Raw genomic sequence first — 20,556 nt, 5'->3', positions numbered from 1 at the left:
TCTTCTATCACCTCTCATCTGGTCACACTTTTGCTCCTTGGTGTTATGAGGAAGGTTGCCCCTCAGCTCTGTGGCTGCCTCCCTCCATGACCTGCCCTCCTGAATAGGAAAAAATTGTTTTATTGCTCCCTGGGAAAGAGGAATCCCCCCTTTTTCCTCAGAGGGTCTATCTGACCTGGGGCCATAAATAAACATATGAATGAGTTCCACAGTCCAAAAAAAATCACAAATGCATTAAAATTACATTAGAAACAGAAGTATTACTATGCCATTCATATAAGAAACCCCTTTTCCCTACCTCTGTCCCTACCTTTATTAAAATTGAAAGGGTAGGAACTTTGTGCAGTATGCCATTACTGGGGCCTTGTGGTCAGCTAGTAAAGATTTTTTAAAAATTCACAACATTCATACTCTTCACATGACTTCCATATGTATTTTAGAAAACACGGTTATTGGCACCAAAGAAGTTCTCCAAAATATAAGTTTTATGCTGATATTACACAAGATTGCAGAAACCAGTTGATGTTTTACCCTTACAAGCATAGCAGAACTTTTAATAAACGTCACGGTAATCCAAAGAAGAGAAGTATTGGACTCTGTGACAGACATGGCCATTCCAATAGAGTAAATTTTTAAAATGTTTGCAGGAGCTAATATAGTAAGGTAATACAACTGATAATACAACATAAGTAACTTACAGAGCTACAATTATTTTCAACAATTGCTTGGTAAACAAATACAAGTGCAATTTTTGAGAAAACAGTTATGATTACAGACAATTCCTGAACAAGAAAGAAGATAAAACAGAAAATTGATTCCTATATTGGGTATCTAAACAGGTCAGAGAGACTCTGTATCATAAAAATGTTCATTCCTTCTGTTGCCAAAAGCAGATATTGCTCACATAGACAACTCAGTTTAGGCAGATGCCCTAGTTGCTCTGACAAATGATAAGGAACAGAGTCAGAAAACTGAAATTTTAGGTGGATCTTGATCGATTACCAAAAAAAAAAATTACAATAAATGATTATTTGTGTGACACCAGAGCACTGACTTTTAACAGCTCATGTCATCCCTTCCTATCTTTTATTGGCAATTACACAACAGAGCTCAGACCCTAATGACAGCGCTAGTAGCAAATCAAAAAGCAATCTCACCAAGACAAAATACATATGGCTACAGCCCATCAAAGTTACCCCAAACTCCTTAGTCAGTCTCATTGGAATTCCTGTCCTGTTTAATGCAAAAGCATTTATTCTTTTCATGATGCCACAAACACTTCCCCCTTAGCTACTTGGAGTGGTTATTATGCTATGTTCATTTTCCTGTGAAGACTGGGGGGCCACTTCTAACCAAGGATAGAAATAGGTTCTTTTTTAAGAACTTTGACTAAATACCATGAACTATACTTATTTTTGAGAGTCAGTTTCTCATTTAGCTATCTCTCATGTCTCTCTTGATCACAACTTTCATACATCTATTGTCATAAATTAAGTGTATCATTTACTCAGTATGCTGCATACTAATAGTTTTATGTTAAATTGGTTTCTTATCCTGTTGTGAGAACCAGCTTCTATGTAACAAGTCCCACATATCCTTGGGATCCTTTGCTCATGTCAGGAACTAACTTGTGACAAATTCAGTTGCATGAAAATGTATGGACTCAACAGAAATTAAAGACCAGCAATAGTGAGCAGAAGTGCGGTTCTTGAAACAGTCTTTCACTTGGAGATCAATGTAATGGAAAAACCAGAAGGCAATTTCTGGTCTCAAAACTTGATTGGTAGAAAATGCCCTTTAAAATGTACCATTCTTCAATGAAGTTTTCTAAAAAGCCATTTGGTTTTCCTCCAGTTTTGGGGTTTTTTTTGTTGAAAGGGCTTTCTATTTAAGTCAGGACTGTTATAAAACCAAACAATTACAGAAGAGACTGTTGCCAAATCAAAACAGTGAAGATGGAAATGCTCCTTTAAATGATTCAGCGTATCTTCTACACACTATTTTAATAATCACAGGTACAATTTAAAAGTGTTTCCAAAAATTGTACAGTTTATAAATGTCTGGGAAATATATTTGCAAATGCCATTTCTTCATTCTGTAAACACAAACACATGATTTGTTGCTGCCTGTTCTGAGCTTCCCCTCCCCTCCCCAAGACACTTGCCTCTGCCACGTGCTCTGAGCTCCTTTGTTCCAAGCACGGGCAAAGCCAAATGTAACTCAGACTCTTCAGCAGTGTCTGATTGGCCGCTCACCCCGGGTCCGCCCCCAGTCCGCCCCTTTCCCCTTCTCCCAATAAAAGTGAAGATCAAGGGAGGCCCCGCCCTCTCTGGCTTTGCAACTCTTTCTGCGAACGTCTCTTGTCGCCTGTTTCTTTTTGAAAGCATCTAACTGCGGGAAATTAGGCGAGCAGGGAGCTATATTTCTCCCTCTTTGCTTCTGCTGGTGGTATCAGCTTTGCAGCTGATACAGGTACCGATTTTAGAGCTACTGAAATGCTGGATTGCCTGTGCTACCTCTCTAGGTTGGTCAAGGCTTTCTAAGGCATTGAACTACGAGCGCTAGCCGGTAAAAAGCTGAAAAGATACCTCCTCAATGATAGAAATTACATCATTTCCTGTGATAATGCCATTATCACAACATTTTGATGAGGAATAGAAATGACACGGCTGGAGTTTCATCAAATCAAAACAGCTATGGATAAACCAGAGTACTAAAGTAGGTGTTCTGAATCAGTGTACATTACATGCACAGAAACAGGCCTTTAGGAAAATTAAACATTTTAGTATACATACAGTTATATCTCAGTCTCTTAAACATACTCTACAAAATTACTAGTTAGAAACGACAATGATTCTCAAGATAACACTGGGAGACCACTAAGGTATCAAAAGCAACAAAAGACATCTTACCTGCACCAGAACAGATGATATCTTGAGAATTCTTGCACATTTCATTGCTTTTCTTCCATGTAAGATTGCAAGTAGTTGGATACTGACAAGCTTCACCATACCAGCCTTCATCACATTTGCACTTCCCACAGTCACACTTTCCATGGCCTAGCAAAGGAAGGAAAGAGTGTGTCAAGTCCCTTATTTTTTCATTCAGAAAGTGGTATTTTCTTATCCAGCTTTTAAAATAGATTACATCAATTACATTGTTAAATGAACATGACTAACAGATTAACTTAACATAGTTCATATACAATAAAAAATAGAAAGGAGACAGCCAGCACATGGCTTCACCAAGGGGGAGTCCTGCTTGACTAACCTGTGCCCTTCTATGATGGAGTGACTACATCAGTGGACAAGGGAAGGGCTACAGATGTCATTTATCTGAACTTCGTAGAGCCTTTGACACAGGCCCCCACAACATCCTTCTCTAAATTGGAGAGAGATGGATTTGACGGGTGAACTGTTAGGTGGAAAAGGAATTGGTTGGGTGGTCACATCCAGAGGGCAGTGATCCACTGCTCAGAGTCCTGAAGGACACCACTGGCAGCTGGAGTCCCTCAGGGGTCTGTACTGGGACCAGTGTTATTTAATATCTTCATTAATGACATAGGCAAAGGGATCAAGTGCACCCTCAGCAAATTTGAAGGTGTCACCAAGCTGAGTGGTGCAGTTGACACACCTGAAGGATGTGATGCCATCCAGAGGGACCTGGACAGTATTAAAAATGCCCTAGGGTGTATCACCGTGTCCCGCAGCCTTAGGGAGGAGGAGAGAAGATCCAGCAGGCAGGAACTGTGCAGCAAGATTGATTTATTTAATTATTTTACAAATTCTTTTATAGACTTTTTTCTTCATAGTGTAATTGGACAAGGATCAGCCACCCCTTGGGAGTGATTGGCTAGAATCCTAAAACATCCATTGTCAAAATATTTTTCTACTATAGTATAAACAAGGCTTCTCAAGGCTGCAGGCGTTTCATTGTTTACAGAACTCTGCTACCATCTCTGTGAGAGAAAAGTCTCTCACGGACTTAGAAAATAGCAAGAAAATCCTTGCTAGAAGCATTTTTGTATCCACAGGACAGGCTCAAGAATTAGGTGCCTTGGAATCTCATGAAGCTTAACACGACCAAGTGCAAGGTGCTGCACCTGGGTCAGGGCAACCCCTGGTATCAACACAGGCTGGGGATGAACAGATCAAGAGTAGCCCTGCCCAGAAGGACTTGGGGGTGCTGGTGGTTGAGAGGCTGGACAATTTTCACTACTTATGTTGCGTACTAAGTATCATTTCTCACACTAACTTCCAGATGCAAATTTTTATCACTTCATTCTTTAGCATTCCTATACAATTTTAGGTAGTAAATGTGAAAACAGTTTCAACTCTTTTAAATTAGGGCATTCAATTTTAAAATAAATATCTTTTGAATATATATTTGATTTACAGAAGATTCCCTCCCTATCACTGCATCTTAAAAACAGAATCTAATTGCGGTCTATTTTTAACGCATTGCGGTTAGAGTCAACAGCCTGAAAAACACAACCTCAGTCTGCTGCCAGTAAGAAGGAATTTAAATAACTATTGTAAATACACAGTTTTAATTAGAAAAGGTAGTCTCTTTTGTTGCTCAATAAAACTTTGCTTGCCTTCCAATATGGTCCTAAGACATGATAGTTCAATAGCTGCAAAACACATAAACCAAAACCATAAGAGAACATGCTAGCTCTTGTTTTAGAACATGAATTGCCACCTTAAAAATTGCTGAATAACTCTCCATTGGTAAAGGAAAAGAAAAGAAATTATAAAATACAGAATAAAAAACCTACTCTAGTGGCTACTCTGCTTCACCGACAGACAAGTGGTGGTGAATCCTAGGGCAGCTTACAAAAAAAGTAAAGAAAAAAAATAACTGTTTCCCTTCCTTTGAAGGATTACTTGTCACTATGACTTTGCATTCTCTATATGAGACACACTTGTGATTTAACAGTTTGATGTCTGCTGGTGAAAAAAAGATATTCTGATAAAAGTAGGACTCATTTTCCCATTCCCATGTCTGAATGACAGAGTAAGGCAGAAGTCACTCCTTATAAGTTATTACCAATGGTCCAGCATAACCTCTCTCAGTTAGAGACAGAGATGCACTAATCTAACACATGATGCATGAAGGAAAAAAATAATTTCACTTAAAATGCACACAGCCTATTTAAAGAAGATTAATAAAATACTTTCATGAAAGTGGTTATACAGAGCAGTTTCTTGGCTTTATTTAACAAGAAAATACAAAAGAAAAGAAATTAATTAAACTTTGAGAAGTAATGGAAGATCACTTGCGTGCAACCGAAAGAAATTGTCAGGAATCTAACTAATATGAATTTGTAAGATTACACGTGTGATTTTCACCTTACCATCCCTTAAAATATATCACTTTTTCCATTTGGATTTTTTTTTTTTAAATGTAAAGCAATGGCAACCTTCTGCCCAAAAATTTGGGTGAGAGGACTATACTGAAGCATAGAAGGCCATAAAACTGCCTGCAATAGCTTGTATACTTTGCTGCATCTTCCCTGTCACATGGAGGATGCAGTAGATCTGCAAATCAGTTTGACATAATCCTCTTCTTATTACCCACGTGTACCAATATTATTGTCTTCCTCATGGCAAAAATAATGATGTGATGAAGTATAAATCAAGTAGGTGATAAACTGTAAGAAAATTAAAGAAAGCACAGAAGTTTTCTCATTGGGTTTAGATTTCTTTCAGAAAGGTTTTTGTAGGATCTCATTTGTTGCGTACAAATTTCTGCATTATTTAGAAATCAAATAGTACTATGAAATAGTAAATAAGGAGTAACTAGCACTATGAAAATTATGAGGTGAGATTGAAGCTTCCCAGAAAATAAATTCTAGCAATAAAGGGTAGACCCAGGTATTTGAGGATGTGACACATAACATGAGAGAAATGAAGTATAAGACCTCACTAAACAGTTGGTGAAGAAAGCTGTATCCCAAAATGATGACACATTCATTCTAATTTTTTTAGAATAGCTGTTACACAAATAAATGCTAAACATAAATAAATCAGAACCTCACTTTAAAGAAAAGCCCAACAAAACAACATCAACAAAAAAATAGAAAACAAGGAAATAAGGAAGACTCAAGAAAAAGCGGTAATTCCTTTAAGAAAAAGACTGGCTGTGGACTGTGAAAAACTTGCAGCTTCAAACATGCGGAGAAACCTTTCATAACAAAGGGCTCCATTTCTAACTAAATGAGCAGTCATCTCAGAGAGTATATCCAGATTATGCAGAAAGCTTGTACAGTGGAACATAAAACTAATATGCTAGGAAAACTGTCAGATGTCAGAAAATACATGAAGAAAGTGAGAACAGAAAATGTTAGGCAGGGTCATATCTTGCAAAATTGCACGTTCTAAAATGTACTTTCATCATCCAAATAAAAAGAAAACAGAAAAAAGAGTGGCTTCACCAAGCAGCAAAACCCAGTTAAGATTAAAGACAATTTACAGGCAGTCCAAAACAAAATTAATATGGGGATGTTGACTACCAGTAGCAAATGCAGTGTGGCTAATGACATGCTCTGTGGGAATGAAAATTATTCATCTAAGATGAGAAGAAAACAAAGACATAAAACTATTTTTAAGGAAGTGTCTAGACCTAGAGGCCAAGACCCCATAATCTCCATTTGAGAGTACTTAAAATACTTTTACAATAAATGGCAGTTCAACAACAAAGACTTTTAATGAATCTATCAGGCTGGAAATCAACTGTCTGAAAAATAAAACCTAGCTTTTATTTCTTTTAAGCAAAAGGAGTGAACATGATCCAGACAACATAAAAACAAGTGCCTGTGACCTCATGAGCTATGCCAGGATTTGAAATAAACTATGAAGCATTGCATAGCTAGAGACACTGAAGTAATGAAAATGGAATATAAGAAATAACAGCTTTAACCCAAAATAGACTATCATTATGCCAAAACAGCCTGGCATATCTTTTTATGAGATAATGAATATTGTAAGAAAAGGAACATATGAAATCCATGTGATAGGATCATGTATGTTGGATACAATGCCATTCAAGAAAAGAAAAATTATTCTGGATAAAATGCTCTAGAAATGCAAAAGAATCACAACGTTGTTTAAAGGAAGGAAACAACATTAGGACAAAAGAGGATATTACTGGAACAGAGGATGATGACTGGCTATGTTTCAAATGATGTTTCTGGAACTGTGGGTGTTTTACTGATACTGATACAAAAATTCAGATAACACCAACAACATTTGGCAATAACAAACCTCTAAAACCTCACTAAAGAGGTGAAGATGAAAGATCATACAAAAATAACTGGACTGACAATCTGAAGGACTGAAATAGTAAAAGTGGATTGAAACTGGAAATACAAGCACAGGATCACACACTAGGGGCAAGGAAATGATGTCACAGGCTAAGATCTCTCCAGTTGGAAACAACAAGAAGACTATGACTGCATATTGACATCAGTCCTGGAAAGATGGCGTGACTAAGCCTTTAGCTGACGAGTGTCTGAGATGTGCCCATTGAAGAGATATCATTAGGGACCGGAACCAGTAACAAATCCACATCTGAAGTTATGCACACAGTGTATGTGATATGGTCCTGAGCCCAGTTTATCCTTTAAAACTGCCATTAGGTCTAAACCTTGGAAGATTGATGTCAAGTTTCCCAGGGAAAACGTGAAGAATTTTAACCACATAGAAAGTTACAACTGGTTGGGAATTAAATCATCTGAGCAGAAAGATGGTAATTTAAACCACAAGCATTAGGCTCTGATCACATACTTTTGTGATTAGACACCTGACCTCAACCCAAGTGCCTTCTAAAAATATTTTTCTACTATATATTTGCATGCCTACAGGTGCAAGAGCAAAAGTAAAAAGGTAAAATCTCTGACGAAAAGTTCTGAATCCACATCTGTATTGCACATATTCAGGGCATCAGTTTGGAAGCCTGCTTTTGCTGAGCTCTGTCTGTAATCCATCATGAGAGACAGGCACTTCTGCAGAGTGACTCAGGTCCTGTGTAGGCTGAACAGTCCTCAGAGGTTGTTCGTCTTTCTTCACTAAACTGCTGGGAAGCTGGGACTTTGGAGTTCGATGCATCACTAGATACGCTTGCATGCAAATACAGATTCATTTATGTTCTTTTGCTTCACTCATCTATACAATATTTTATGTCGGGTTTTAATCATTCTGACACACTTTGAATAAAAAAGGAGCATGATGTCAGCCTAGTTATAGGTTGAACTGCATCAGTTTATAAAAACAATTACATTAAATAATTATTGGATGGACCAGAAACTAAGTCTGAATGTTGCTTTCATTTTTATGTGTCTACAGAAATTGCAGCATTCAGTAGTGCCATTGTAATTTTTGTGTGTCTTACTGGAAAAGATTCCCTCCACCTTTGTACCCATTTTCATTAACTTTTTTTATTATATACTAATGTGTGGTGGCCAGTGAGCCTGTGGTATCAAGGAACAAAGAGAGTCCGCTGGTGGGACAGTCCCAAGTACCAAAAGATCCTCCCCAGGTTAGGGTGAACAGAAAAGGCTTCTCCCAGGATGCTCTGTTCGGTTATGTTAATCTCCCCCAGTTCTCCTTCCCTGGTTGGCCTGTGGCCCCTCCGCCCCTTTGTTACCTTATATGTCCCATGCCCTTGAAGGTTCCCCATGCCAGGTTCCCCCCATTGGCCCTTGCCCCATTGCCACTCTCCCAGAGTTTCCCCATTGGCTCCCGTTCCCTAGTCCCGCCTGTGTACCACCCCCATGCCCTCAGATCATTGGTCTTTGATGCTTGACCCACTCCCATACTTAAACCTGGACCCCTTCATAGTGTGGCTGCAATAAACCTCATCTGTGGAACCCCATACGAAGACCCTTCCTGCCTCTTTGCTGTCGACTCATATTAGTGGAGCTATCCGTGTGTGCGTGCACGCGCGTGTGAGTGTGTGGTGATCCTGCCGAGCGGCTTCACTTTGGAGACGCTTTTAGGAAGGTGGCAGCACCCGCACTCTGGCACCGCAAAGCTGCAGTGGCCAGCTAGCGACAGACTAATGTTCACCGTGACTGAAATCTGCTACATCCTTGTGGTTAAACTTTCCATAGGCAATGAAAGCAGTCAAAACAAACTACTTTCTTTGTCACCTCCCATGCTGTTGGTAAGTGTGTGTGAGAATGTATGCATGTTTATCTGCCATGACTATCTTTTCTACAGAGCAGTGGTGGGGCACAAAAATGCAGACTCCTTAACAGGGAACAAAAATAATAAAAGACTGATCTTGATGTTACGAGCTTGAATTGGAAGAAAGGTGACTGGGTTCAACTGCTGTATGTTTCATTTTCTGGATAACCTCTAGCACACGACAACATCACCAGGAGTCCAAGGGATGAGCTTAAAAACTCTTCTTTACAAAGCAAAAATTGGTAATTGACTTTGTAATAGAAATTTTGGTAAGGATAAACTTCTTGGTAGTTAAGAGCTTTCAGATGTTACATATGACTAGAGGTAGCTAATTCAAACAGCCAAATGAGGCAACATCCTACCTTTGAAATTACATGTAGTCACCATTTTTCTCAGCAAGATGAATAGAGCACTCCCTGTCCAGAAGGAACTGTGAAACTATGGTCATGCACTTACTAAACTGCCAAAGCTTTTAAATAAATTCTTGGTTCATTAAGTAAACACAACTGGAAATACTGCTTTTGGAATAATACCTATTTATGTGGTTGTGCCACATTAGTTATAGCAAAGTAACCATTAGTTATAGCAAAGTAACCTTCACTTCAAAAGAAGTGTCTTACTTGAGTGCAAAGATCCAGGCTGTTTGACCAGGCATTAAAATACACTCAGATGTCCTTGCTGTCACGTATTTTTGATAACTAAAGCCCAATTATTCTATGTAAGAACACAATTGAGGGCAGTTCTTATTTTAAAATTGTAATGGAATCAATTTTCTACAGGCAGGTGAGATGCTTATACTAAGATAAGGATTTCTCTCTCAAGCATGAAGTCAGTCATCAGAAGAAAATCAGCAGCTGGCATGCTAAATGAATTGGGCACATTACTATGCATTTTTAGCAACCCCTGAGTGATTCCTGAAGTGCTTTTCAAATCTAAAAAAATCAATTCACTAAATAGGTAAAGAAATATGAAGAATTTGTTGTTATGGATTCCAGATTCCAACTGGGATATTAGATAGGAAGCATGATTAAGTTGTAACAGTTGACAACTTCGGAAAAAAAATTAAAAATTGTTCTGCACTTTCAACTTAGACCAGCACAGTGAAGATGTTTTTAATATTTCTTTCCAACTGGATGACTTTCTTTCCAGTAGTTAGTGAAATAGATTGTGCCACTTTACACCAATGTAAAGCTAGTGAAAACATTTCAGGTTATACTAAGATAGGATTTGAAAAAAAGACTATTCTATTTAGCTGCATTTGAGATTCTCAATAACTGTGCCTGGAATTCAGATGAAGCATTTCTCTGAATCTCCTTTTCAGAATTGTTAGAGTTGCAGTTTCAGGGGGAAAAAAAATAAGAAAGTTGGTATTATTACTTTTTTTCTCTACCCCTGTATGTTTAATTAATCTCTTTTTAGGGTTGGGGTCTTGGTTGTCTGTGTTGCACTACCTCCAGCAAAAGCCAGGTCTTCTTGACCTTTGCAGTATGCCCAAGGGATTCTGCCCCTGCTGAAAGGAGGTTCAGCAATGCTGGGGTTTTCACAAAAATACTGCCTCCTCCTCCTTCACATCAACCTCTTGTTACTCTCCCTGTGATGACAGGACGAGGTTAAACTATGGATTGACCAAGGGGACTGGTTGGAATTTAGAAATAATGCTCAAAAAAGCCAGGGGGAGATTTCAAGGGAAAAGCTGCCTAATGATAGTAGAACATTTCAAGCCAATTTTGTCACTGAAGCTCCTTTATCAACAAGCCACAGTGCTGATAAGAATTTCATCAGAGATTTTAAAAGCAACACAATAGGCCCAGAGACCTATAAGGAAGAAAAGAAATTTAACCTTATTTATTTCTCAAAAGACTATTAAAAATGAAAAGAAAACTTACGACACTGGAACTTAAATGCTCTCACATTAAACCAGTTCATCTGTGTTTATTTAGGGTATCCCGACCTTGAAGTAGCCCAGAGTAACAGACAAAACCACTGAGCACTGGGGCTGTGGGCAGCCTGAGTGACTGAGTCACTCTGACAAGAGCACACAAGGTCTCTAGCAGAGTCTGCCTCTCAGCACTCTAGTGATTGGATTCCCCACTTGCATTTAAATTTATCTGAAATGAACTTTCAGAGTTAAAATGAAAACTGATGACAAATCATCTCAATCTAGTCATTACTGGAAGCACTTTAACAATGAAAACATTATAAATGTCATTAAATCATAATTCCAACAGAGGTATGGATAAAACCTAAATAAACTACTGTAGATACTTTCTAAGAAAAAGCAAAAAAATTTCTCTTGCACTTGTGCTGTGTGCTGCAGGGATTGCTTAGAATAATGTTTTAGTAAACAAATATCAAATAGGGTTTTAAAATGAAAAAATCAATCAGAACCCACATTAAAATACAGAAAAATTACCAGAGATAGGTGTGAAGGCATGACTGCTGATGGTATTTAATTTTCAGGTTATGAATCAACTAGACACAGGGACTATTATCCGTACTCTACAATATTATTTATAGCAGTAACATCATTGTTTCATGTTGACTTGCGTCAATGTGAAAACAAAAGGTTTTAAATCTTCTAATCATCTCTCAATACAAGTTGTGCAGATAAGCTGATTTAAAAGTACTATTGCTAAATTTGGAGAGTAAAAGCATTAGCATTTGCAGAAGAGTATTTTAAGAAAACACTTAAAATCTGCATCAACACGATACATGCGTGTATTAGATAAATACACTAATATAAATAAGAAACTATGGATCAGATCAAAAAATACCTTAAAATCAGTATCTTTAGAAATTAAAATAGGCTAGAAATTTAAAAAATAAAACAAAAAGTAAAATAAAAAAAGTTGCTCCCCCTGGAAGGCATGAATAGTCTCTAGTACTGAGACTGTAGTTGTCTTTCTCTGCCCAAAGAGGTCATCATGAATGATTTTACTTAGTCTTGGAATTTAAAACTATACTTACTGGCAATTGCAATTCCACTGACAAGATTAGAAACTAAAGTAATGCTTATAAAAGGTTTTTATTGCATATACTGGTCATAGTACTGGTTTTTTAATATATGCTATTATAATCCTGTATTTTAGAATTTCAGAACAAAAGTTTCTGAAAGAGGCCAGGAAGTATTTTCACTCTTTCACACAGTCTATGACTCCATATAAATTTAAAAAAATTTTTCCCCCTCAAATATCTGTCTCAGCAAGAGGCATATAGGTGCCATTGTCTCCTGTGCTCTTAAAATTTCTCTGCACACAACTCTTTGTGTTGGGTTATACAGTTGTGTAGCCCTTTCTACATCTCCATCCGTCTTCCACTTAAATGCCTAACAAGGCATTAGAAATGACTGCTTTCAGCAAATAAACACAAAAACAGTACAATAGGTAATAATTCTTTTTAATATCAAAGAGTTCCAGATGACATTAAAAAATGTTTTTGGAAGTTCATTTCATGGCAAATTCTGAAATAACTTTTTCATAATTGTTTAAAAGAAAAAAAAAATTAAGCAAGATATAAAAGGTTTCCAAATGTTTCTACTCCAATTTCATTGTTTCCAGTTGCAACACATGACAGGTAATACATATTTTTAGCACACCTATGTACTGGACAGTGCTCTGAGACCAAATGGTCTTTCATAGCTTGAGTCTTTTACTTGAAGTGTATATAAAACCCACAGTTGTATTTGTAAAAAAAAAACCTATGTTTTATTACTACACATGTGTAATTAGTAAGTTTGTGCCTATGTATACATACACATAACTCAAGAATCAAAGACAACACACATTTTTTCTCTACCTGTAGTAAGAAGGTCCAAAAGACAAGAGAAAATAAATTATACCGCTGCTCAGTGACATGTCTTTTTCTCCCTCTTGGCTATGGATTCAAATTCCCTGTAAAGTGAACTGACTCAATTTTAATAAAAATCAATTGGATATTGTGAATGAATCAAATGAAGGAAAGCAACACTCAGCTGAATCAGCTCCAGTTTGTTACACTGGAGGTGGCACAAGTTGATATCATTTTAAATGTGACTCACGCTGTTTAGACAGATGATATAAATATCTCAGGGAGACAGAGATAAATTAGTTTTATCCATCAAAACAGTCTAGAGTCAAGGTTTCCATTAATAATTCAATTTTTCTGTAAAAGATTTCCTACTTATTTTTAACCAAATGGTTTCTTTTTTTTTTTTAGAACAAAAATAATCAACTTTTGAGTAAGAAGGTCTTCAAATAGGCAGAGCAAGTATTCTTTGGCTTCTCTAGAAGACTGCTTTTCCATATATTACTTTCCCAGTGTAGACTTTTGCACAGATACTGCACATATCAAACAAAATTATACCTGAGAGATGAACAATTCCTTTCCATGAGATAACTTTCAGAGAAGTTAACCCTGGTGGGATGGGGGAGAGAACTGGAATGGTAAAAGTGAGAAAACTCGTGGGTTGAGGTGAAGACTGTTTAATAGGTAAAGTAAAAGCTGTGCACACAAACAAGACAAAATAAAGCGTTCATTCACCACTTCCCACCGGCAGGCAGGTGTTCAGCCATCCTCAGGAAAGCTGGTCTCCATCACACATGATTTGGGAAGAGAAACGCCATCACTCTTAACATTCCCCCTTCCTCCTCCTTGCCCAAGCTCTATATGCTGAGCATGACACCATATGGGATATCCCCATGGTCAGCTGGAACCAGCTGTCCCATCTGTGTCCCCTCCTCACTCCTTGTGCATCCCCAGCCTGCACCCTGGTGGGGTGAGAGGCAGAAAAGGCCTGGATTCTGTGCAAGCACTGCTCAGCAACAGCTAAAACATCCCTGAGTTGTCAACACTGTTTCCAGCACAGATAACAGCCACATCCAACTACTGGAAGGAAAATCATCCCCAAAAAAGCCAGCACAACCCCATTTCCTGAGTCTAGTCAGTTTGCCATGTACTTCAGGTTGACTAAAAAATGTTGTCCCAGATACCCTTCACTGGCTCTTTCCATGGTCCGTGGCTACACATGACCTTTTGGGCTCTGTAAGCCTAAAAGCAATGAAGCAAACCTGACTGAAGAGAAATTTCTGATTCCCTGTGAGATTAAACATACCACCATCTCCCTATGAAAAACCCACAAATTCTGCATAGTTTTTTATTTTCAAAAAAAAAGGGCCACATAGATTTATTAAAAACTGTGCCTCCAAATGCCTGTGTCATTAGTACTGAAGAGATAGCTACAGACAGTCAGGCTAAAATATACCTAGCTAAGCACAAACCAAATGTTGCCAGTGTATCAGAGCTCTGAGGGGAAAAAAAATAAATCAGAAAGTTATTTAGGAGTAGAGCTATGTTATACACATTGCACATTCAAAATGAATCCAGCTGGTATTGCAGCTTACATAGAGCACAGGTTGACACCAAAAACTTGCTTTAAGGAGCGGATGAGCTCAGATTAGCTCTGTAACTTTTGATCTGCTACGTATGAAATAAGTGGCCACCTGTGTAGCTTTGCCTTGGTCTTGAAGTTGTCATGTGAACATCCTTTTGCCTGACAGTCAGAATGACCCATAATGGTTACTTCTAAGAAAATCCTATAAGAGGTCTGAAGGCCATCACACTGGTGAACCTCAGTGTGGACAGATAGTCAGGCAGCTTGACATGCCTTGATTAGAAGTCCTTCTGATGCTGCACAGCTTAAGGAGATCTGTGCTACTCGTTTTTTCCTTCTTGTGTTGTCTCCAGCAAAATGTATTTTAAACAATACCTTATGGAGTCCAAGAGCCTTTATTACTGGGATTCACAACAAACTCTAGAACAGGTGTGTTACAATTATTGAGCATTCTCTAATGAAATCCCAGACATTCTACCGTAATTTTCTGGTTATCTGCTGGTCAAACAAGTCTCCGTTAAACATGCCAGTTACAGAAACATTACATGGAACAAGTCAGCTGGGCAAGACAACTCCATGGAGTACAAAAATGAGTCAGATATTATTTACAGCATGGTAGACCTAGTGGCCAAAGGGTCAAAACTAAAAGCCTGGCACAAAACTGAGCTGCACACAGGAGAACCTATACCTAATTAAAGCCAATGCACTGTACAAGGCCTGTTTGGTGACCATGTAGCCACCATTGAGTCAGAAGCTAAAAACTTTATGTTGTATCTCCTTTGCATTGCCTCCTGCAATGACTACACTTAAAAGAAATCCATCAGCATTGTGAAAGGTATTGTTATTCAGTAATTGTGCTTAAGAAATGACCGACTGGTGATACAAAGACTTCTGTTTTCAAACTCAGGATCTCCTAGATGATGTGCTTTCTTATCTGAAAGAATTACATTTAGTATTATCTGTTAATGATAGATTTCTAATATTTGTTATCAAAGTTTTGTGTATGTGTGTTGGGGTGACTTTATGATGTGTATCCCATATCGCTGCCCTATGCCCAGAAATTAATTCTTGTGCCTTTCTGTGCTTCTAAACTGAGCCTGAGAGGGGGAAGGAAAAACTGAGCAAAACTTTTTCAAAGCAGTTTGCAGCTTGTTCAAGGTCACACAGAGATGGCGACTTTCCCCAGCTGCAGCAGGGGAGTGAGGAAGCACCCGGCTTGCTGCTCCCAGGTCAGTTTCTGGCCAGTGGTTCAGTTTCTTCTTCTCCCGAGAGAGACTGAGAGTTGAACTTTTTTCCTTCCCTGGATTTTCGGATTTTCTCCCTTTTCTGCTGGACTGCTTCAATATCAGAACACATCGGGAGGACTTTCCATCGGGCACAGAGAGCCTGGCCCTGGGCCAAGCCCCAGCTCTGAGGAGACCAAAGGGAGGGCTCTAACAGTTTCCCAGGTTTTTTCTCCACAGGGAGAGATTTTATTATTTAGCATTATTTTCCTTTTCCCATGTGTTTGTTAAATAAATAGTTTTTATCTCTTTCACTTTCCTTTGCGGAAAATTTATTTTTTCCCGAACCTGGTGTGGGGGAGGGGTGGTTGTGCCTTCTCTCAGAGGATATGTTTCTAAATTTGGCCAAACCGGCACAGCTTTACAAAACAATTTATCCATCATTTCATGATAAATATAGTTAATTATTTGAAATGGATAATTTTATTTAATGGCATTAAAATGGTGTTTTTACATTTGGAGGAAATTAAGGGATTGCACATTCTTCCTATAGCTCAAGATGATAAATACAATTAACCACGTCCTCTAGAATTATGTCTGGCAGGAAATCTGGTGCCTTTCTCTTCAAAACAATGCAGATATATACAACACAGAAAACAGAAATGGGAAACAGCAGCTTGTCACAATTTAAATTGTTAAATACCAGCTAGTAATCCCTGAAATTGAATCACTAACGTCTCCAAAACTTTTGCTAGCATATGGGCGAAACTCAGTACAAAAATAAGAGTTGTATAAAGCAGGAGTATTCAAGCTTGCACTAACATTTAAAAACAAACAGCATGGCACATAGTTTTAATAGACCATTAATAGAGCAGAAAACATGGGTGCATCAAAATCTTGTTCTAGAAAGTTTTGAAAATATCTGACCACCAAGGACACATATAAGGGTTATACCTCAACATTCCAATGAACAGCATGGATGAAAAATGAAATACAATTCTGAGCATATAAAGTTGCGCCCACATTTATCTACTGCCAAATGTTAAACAAACGCTTCTCGAGATTTGTTTTGGCTATTCTCTTCCTCCACTGTACTGTAGGTATTAGGTTTTTCTTCCCTTGCTTTCTGAATACTAATCAACACTGCCAAAATTTTTCCCTATGCTTTTAGAAAAGATAAATATTTGTAAAGTTAACCTGTTCAGAGATTATGGTGTTTTCTTTATCAGCTTTAAGAAGAATCTGAAGTTCAGAAAAATAAAGATGGATCTTGTTTCCCAGAACATGCCTCAGGTTGACAAGTTTTCTACAGTCCAGCCAAACCTCCTGCAGCACCCGTTGTTAACACATTCTCCAAAGTACAGGCTTACCAATTTACCAAGTGGTGCACTGGCTCCTTAGTGAAATTAAAATAGACTTCACCTTCCAAAACATGGTATATGGTATTTTGCAAATTTTTTTCCTGAGCTAACAGAGTCTAAAATATATTGCAATTGCAGTATCTTTAAGATAAGGTCAGGTCTAGATCGGCAGCATCCTGACTTCTGAAAATATTCCTCATCCAGTGACTTGATTCCATCAGAAGGAAGGCTCAGCAAGTGGAATAATAGGAGGACTGGTGAAGAAATCAGGCATTCAAAACAGGATTCCTTAAGAATTCACTGCACTTTCTTTATAAATAGGAAGACTGCCAGAGACAAGAAGGTGGCGGGGATGAAAAAATTTACTTTTTTCCAGATGGATCATAGAATCATACCATAATCTGAGTTGGGAGGGACCCACAAGAATCATCAAAGTCCAAAGTCCCTGAGCATTATCCAAACGCTTCTTGAACTCTGTCAGGCTGGTGCTGTGACCACTTCCCTGGGGAGCCTGTTCCAGTGCCCAACCACACTCTGGGTGAAGATATTTTTCTAATATCCAACCTAAACCTCCCCTCACACAGCTTCTTACCATTCCCTCAGGTCCTGTCACTTCTCACTACAGAGATCAGCACCTGCCCTTCCCCTCATGAGAAGATTGTAGACTGCAATGAGGTCTCCCCTCAGTCTCCTCCAGGCTGAAGAAACCAAATGATCTCAGCTACTCCTTGTACTGATTTCCCTCCAGGCCCTTCACCATCTTAATGGACCTTCTTTGGACACTTTCTAAAAGTTTTATATAAATAAGTTATATATAGTAATATAATTATATAAAGGGAGATAGATAGATTTTATTTTGAGACAATTATGAAAGCACTAAGGTCAGTGGCCCCAGAAAGTGGCTTGGTTTGATTCAGAGCTTATTCCTGGAGAAAAGGAGTCTCTACCAGGATATAAAATATTCTTGCTTTTAGACCCCTAGACATTTCCCAGATAACATGTGATTGTTTTCAGAAAACTCACATATTTTGTCAAATACATATTAGAACTGATTTCTTCAGTTGCCTTTTTTAGAAATGTACCTGTAGTTCATAGCACCTCACAGCTCTGCACAGCACAGTCTGAAAAACAATGTAGGCATCTTAGTAAGCTAGATAAGTTACTAATTTAGGTGCCTTGGGTATGTCACCATAATTAGGTGGGTGAATGTGCTCAGACCTTTCTGTAAAAGGTCAGAAAACTTGGGCAGAGGCTTTTTCAGAGTAGGAGATATTATATTTATTCTTTGCATCAAATTACTTAAAGAGCAACACAAAAAGCCCTCCTTGCCCAGAGAAAGAGTGAGAAAATAGCTGGCAGGTGGGAACAGAGCTCCAACTGTGATAGTATGCACAGATTACCATCCTTTTAAACAAAGAGTAATCAGCACACTATTATACATTTTTAAAATACCAGAGACTGCAATTCGTGGCAAACTGAAATTAACTCTATTTTTATTCCTTGGTTCAAAATAAATCAGGGAAATCTTCTCAACTAAAAGAACATAATAGATAGAAGGTGAACAGATTGTTTTATTTGCATTTAAAACATTGTTCCAGATTCTTAGTGCAAAAAGATTATTTCTAGGTGTGGGTGGTATAATTGAACTTCTCAGTCTCTTCATGTTGTTATTCTCAATGCACATTTAAATGTAGTGCTAATAAGTAATGAATTTAGAAAAAAAAAATCCAAACAATTGAATGACATTTTCTAGTCCTTACAAAGTTTGAAGCACAGGGAAGAATATATCCCAAAGTTCTGAAGTAATTTCAGGTGAAGTCCTGAATTCTTTTAATTTCAGATATTTATATAGTTCTATTGTCAGATTATCTTAGCATATCACAATCTATTATTAGGCATTTGTGTGGCCATTTACATTCATAATGTCCAGAAACTGTGGTGAAAAAAATTACCCACATTTTATAAATAAGGAATAAAACATACTGGAAGACATGTAAAACAAGTAAGTTTAGCTAATGCTCCCAAGGTATTCAAGCTGAGCCAGTCCCTGTCTTTACACTCAGATCACATAAGTCAGTGGGCTTGTCCCTACACTCTGCCCTGTGCATTTCCTTCTTAGAGAGTAGGTAGCCAGGAAGGAACGGAAGAGAACATACAGAATGAGTATTGTAAACAGAGAAGGATACAGAGGAGACTGGCCTGATGAAGTCAATGGCAAAATTCACATTGATTTTCTCATATCTGGTTTCACTCTTGCTCATGACAGAGGTGTCCTCTCATCTAATGAAGCCATCAGAGGATCTTCAAAAGCTCAATCACAGCAGCAAGAAAGGAAGGCTGCTCTAACAAAGGATGTTAGGCACCTTTTGATAACAAATCTCTCACATGCACAGACATAAAGGCAGATTCTCTGTCAGCTTTCAAAAGACAAAATTCCTAAGAACTTTGGTTGCAATAAATGAAAAAAAGAAGAGAAAAAAACCCTCTAAAATTACAGATTCAGTAAACAAGACTGTCATTGTTTTTCTGAGTTTGAGGTTAAGAGAATGAACCTTTTAAAGGACACAATAGAAAAAGAGAGGAGACAAACAATTAAAGAATTTTCACCAAACTGGCTTGATAATAGAAGAGTACTTTTTTTTTGTTCCCTAGGACTTCTACGCTTTTAAAACATTTTGAGGAAGAAGGTGGGAGTGAAAGGCCTAGAAACTCTAAAAGGAACTAGTATGGACAGTTCAGAAAACAAGGATAAAAACAAGCTGTTTCTGCTTCTAACTGAGACACACCAATAGGAACACAATGTGTACTGCACTCATAATTTTTCTGTTCATGCTGGTTATTCATGCCTTTTAAAGCTTGACATAATCACAAACCCATTCTAGTTACAATAAGACCTTGGGTAGTCAGAGAATTAAATGGTTATTAATATAATTTTTAAAAAGAGACAAAAAAAATTAACTTGGAAAAAAACCTTACTACAGTCACAAAACCCAAGAATAATGCAATAAATAACTGTTAAAATAGTGTTTTGAAAATCATGAACAACTCCAAGTTTCCCTGTTCCCCTTTTGGGGAGCACAGCTTTGTTTCCCAGAGCTTTTTCAATTTGCAACCTGGCTAGCTTTCATACTCTGTGGAAAATCAATTATCACAGAAATTAATAATGTCTGTTTATTATGGATATGTTAGTTGTTCTAAGAAGCAGATCAATTTGAAAGATAGATTAGACAAGGACAACGAACTCATGCCAACACTGACACTTATGAATATGGATTAAGTTAAGACTGACTATGATGGCTTAGACAAAAAAGTGTATGTGAATGTAAGATCAATGTAACTACTTTGTAAATAGTACTTAAAAATTAAAAGCTAAGATGAACATATTTCTTTTTAGTAAATATCTTTAGTCAAGGCTT

At 37.8% G+C, this 20,556-nt stretch overlaps 1 protein-coding gene across 1 annotated transcript in view; it reads right to left on the bottom strand.

Moving 5' to 3' along the window:
* The window catches only part of ITGBL1 (integrin subunit beta like 1), a 136,566-nt gene that overhangs the window by 76,768 nt on the left and 39,242 nt on the right, over positions 1–20,556 (bottom strand). Inside the window, exon 3 of the mRNA XM_010394119.4 lies at positions 2,913–3,059. Within this exon, the coding sequence (XP_010392421.1) occupies positions 2,913–3,059 (147 nt within the window). The remainder of the gene's footprint in view (positions 1–2,912; positions 3,060–20,556) is intronic.

Source organism: Corvus cornix, chromosome 1, assembly GCF_000738735.6.
Source record: "Corvus cornix cornix isolate S_Up_H32 chromosome 1, ASM73873v5, whole genome shotgun sequence".
Classification (NCBI taxonomy): Eukaryota; Metazoa; Chordata; class Aves; order Passeriformes; family Corvidae; genus Corvus; species Corvus cornix.
Note: the sequence above shows the minus strand (reverse complement) of the source record. Positions and strands in the feature narration are given on the sequence as shown.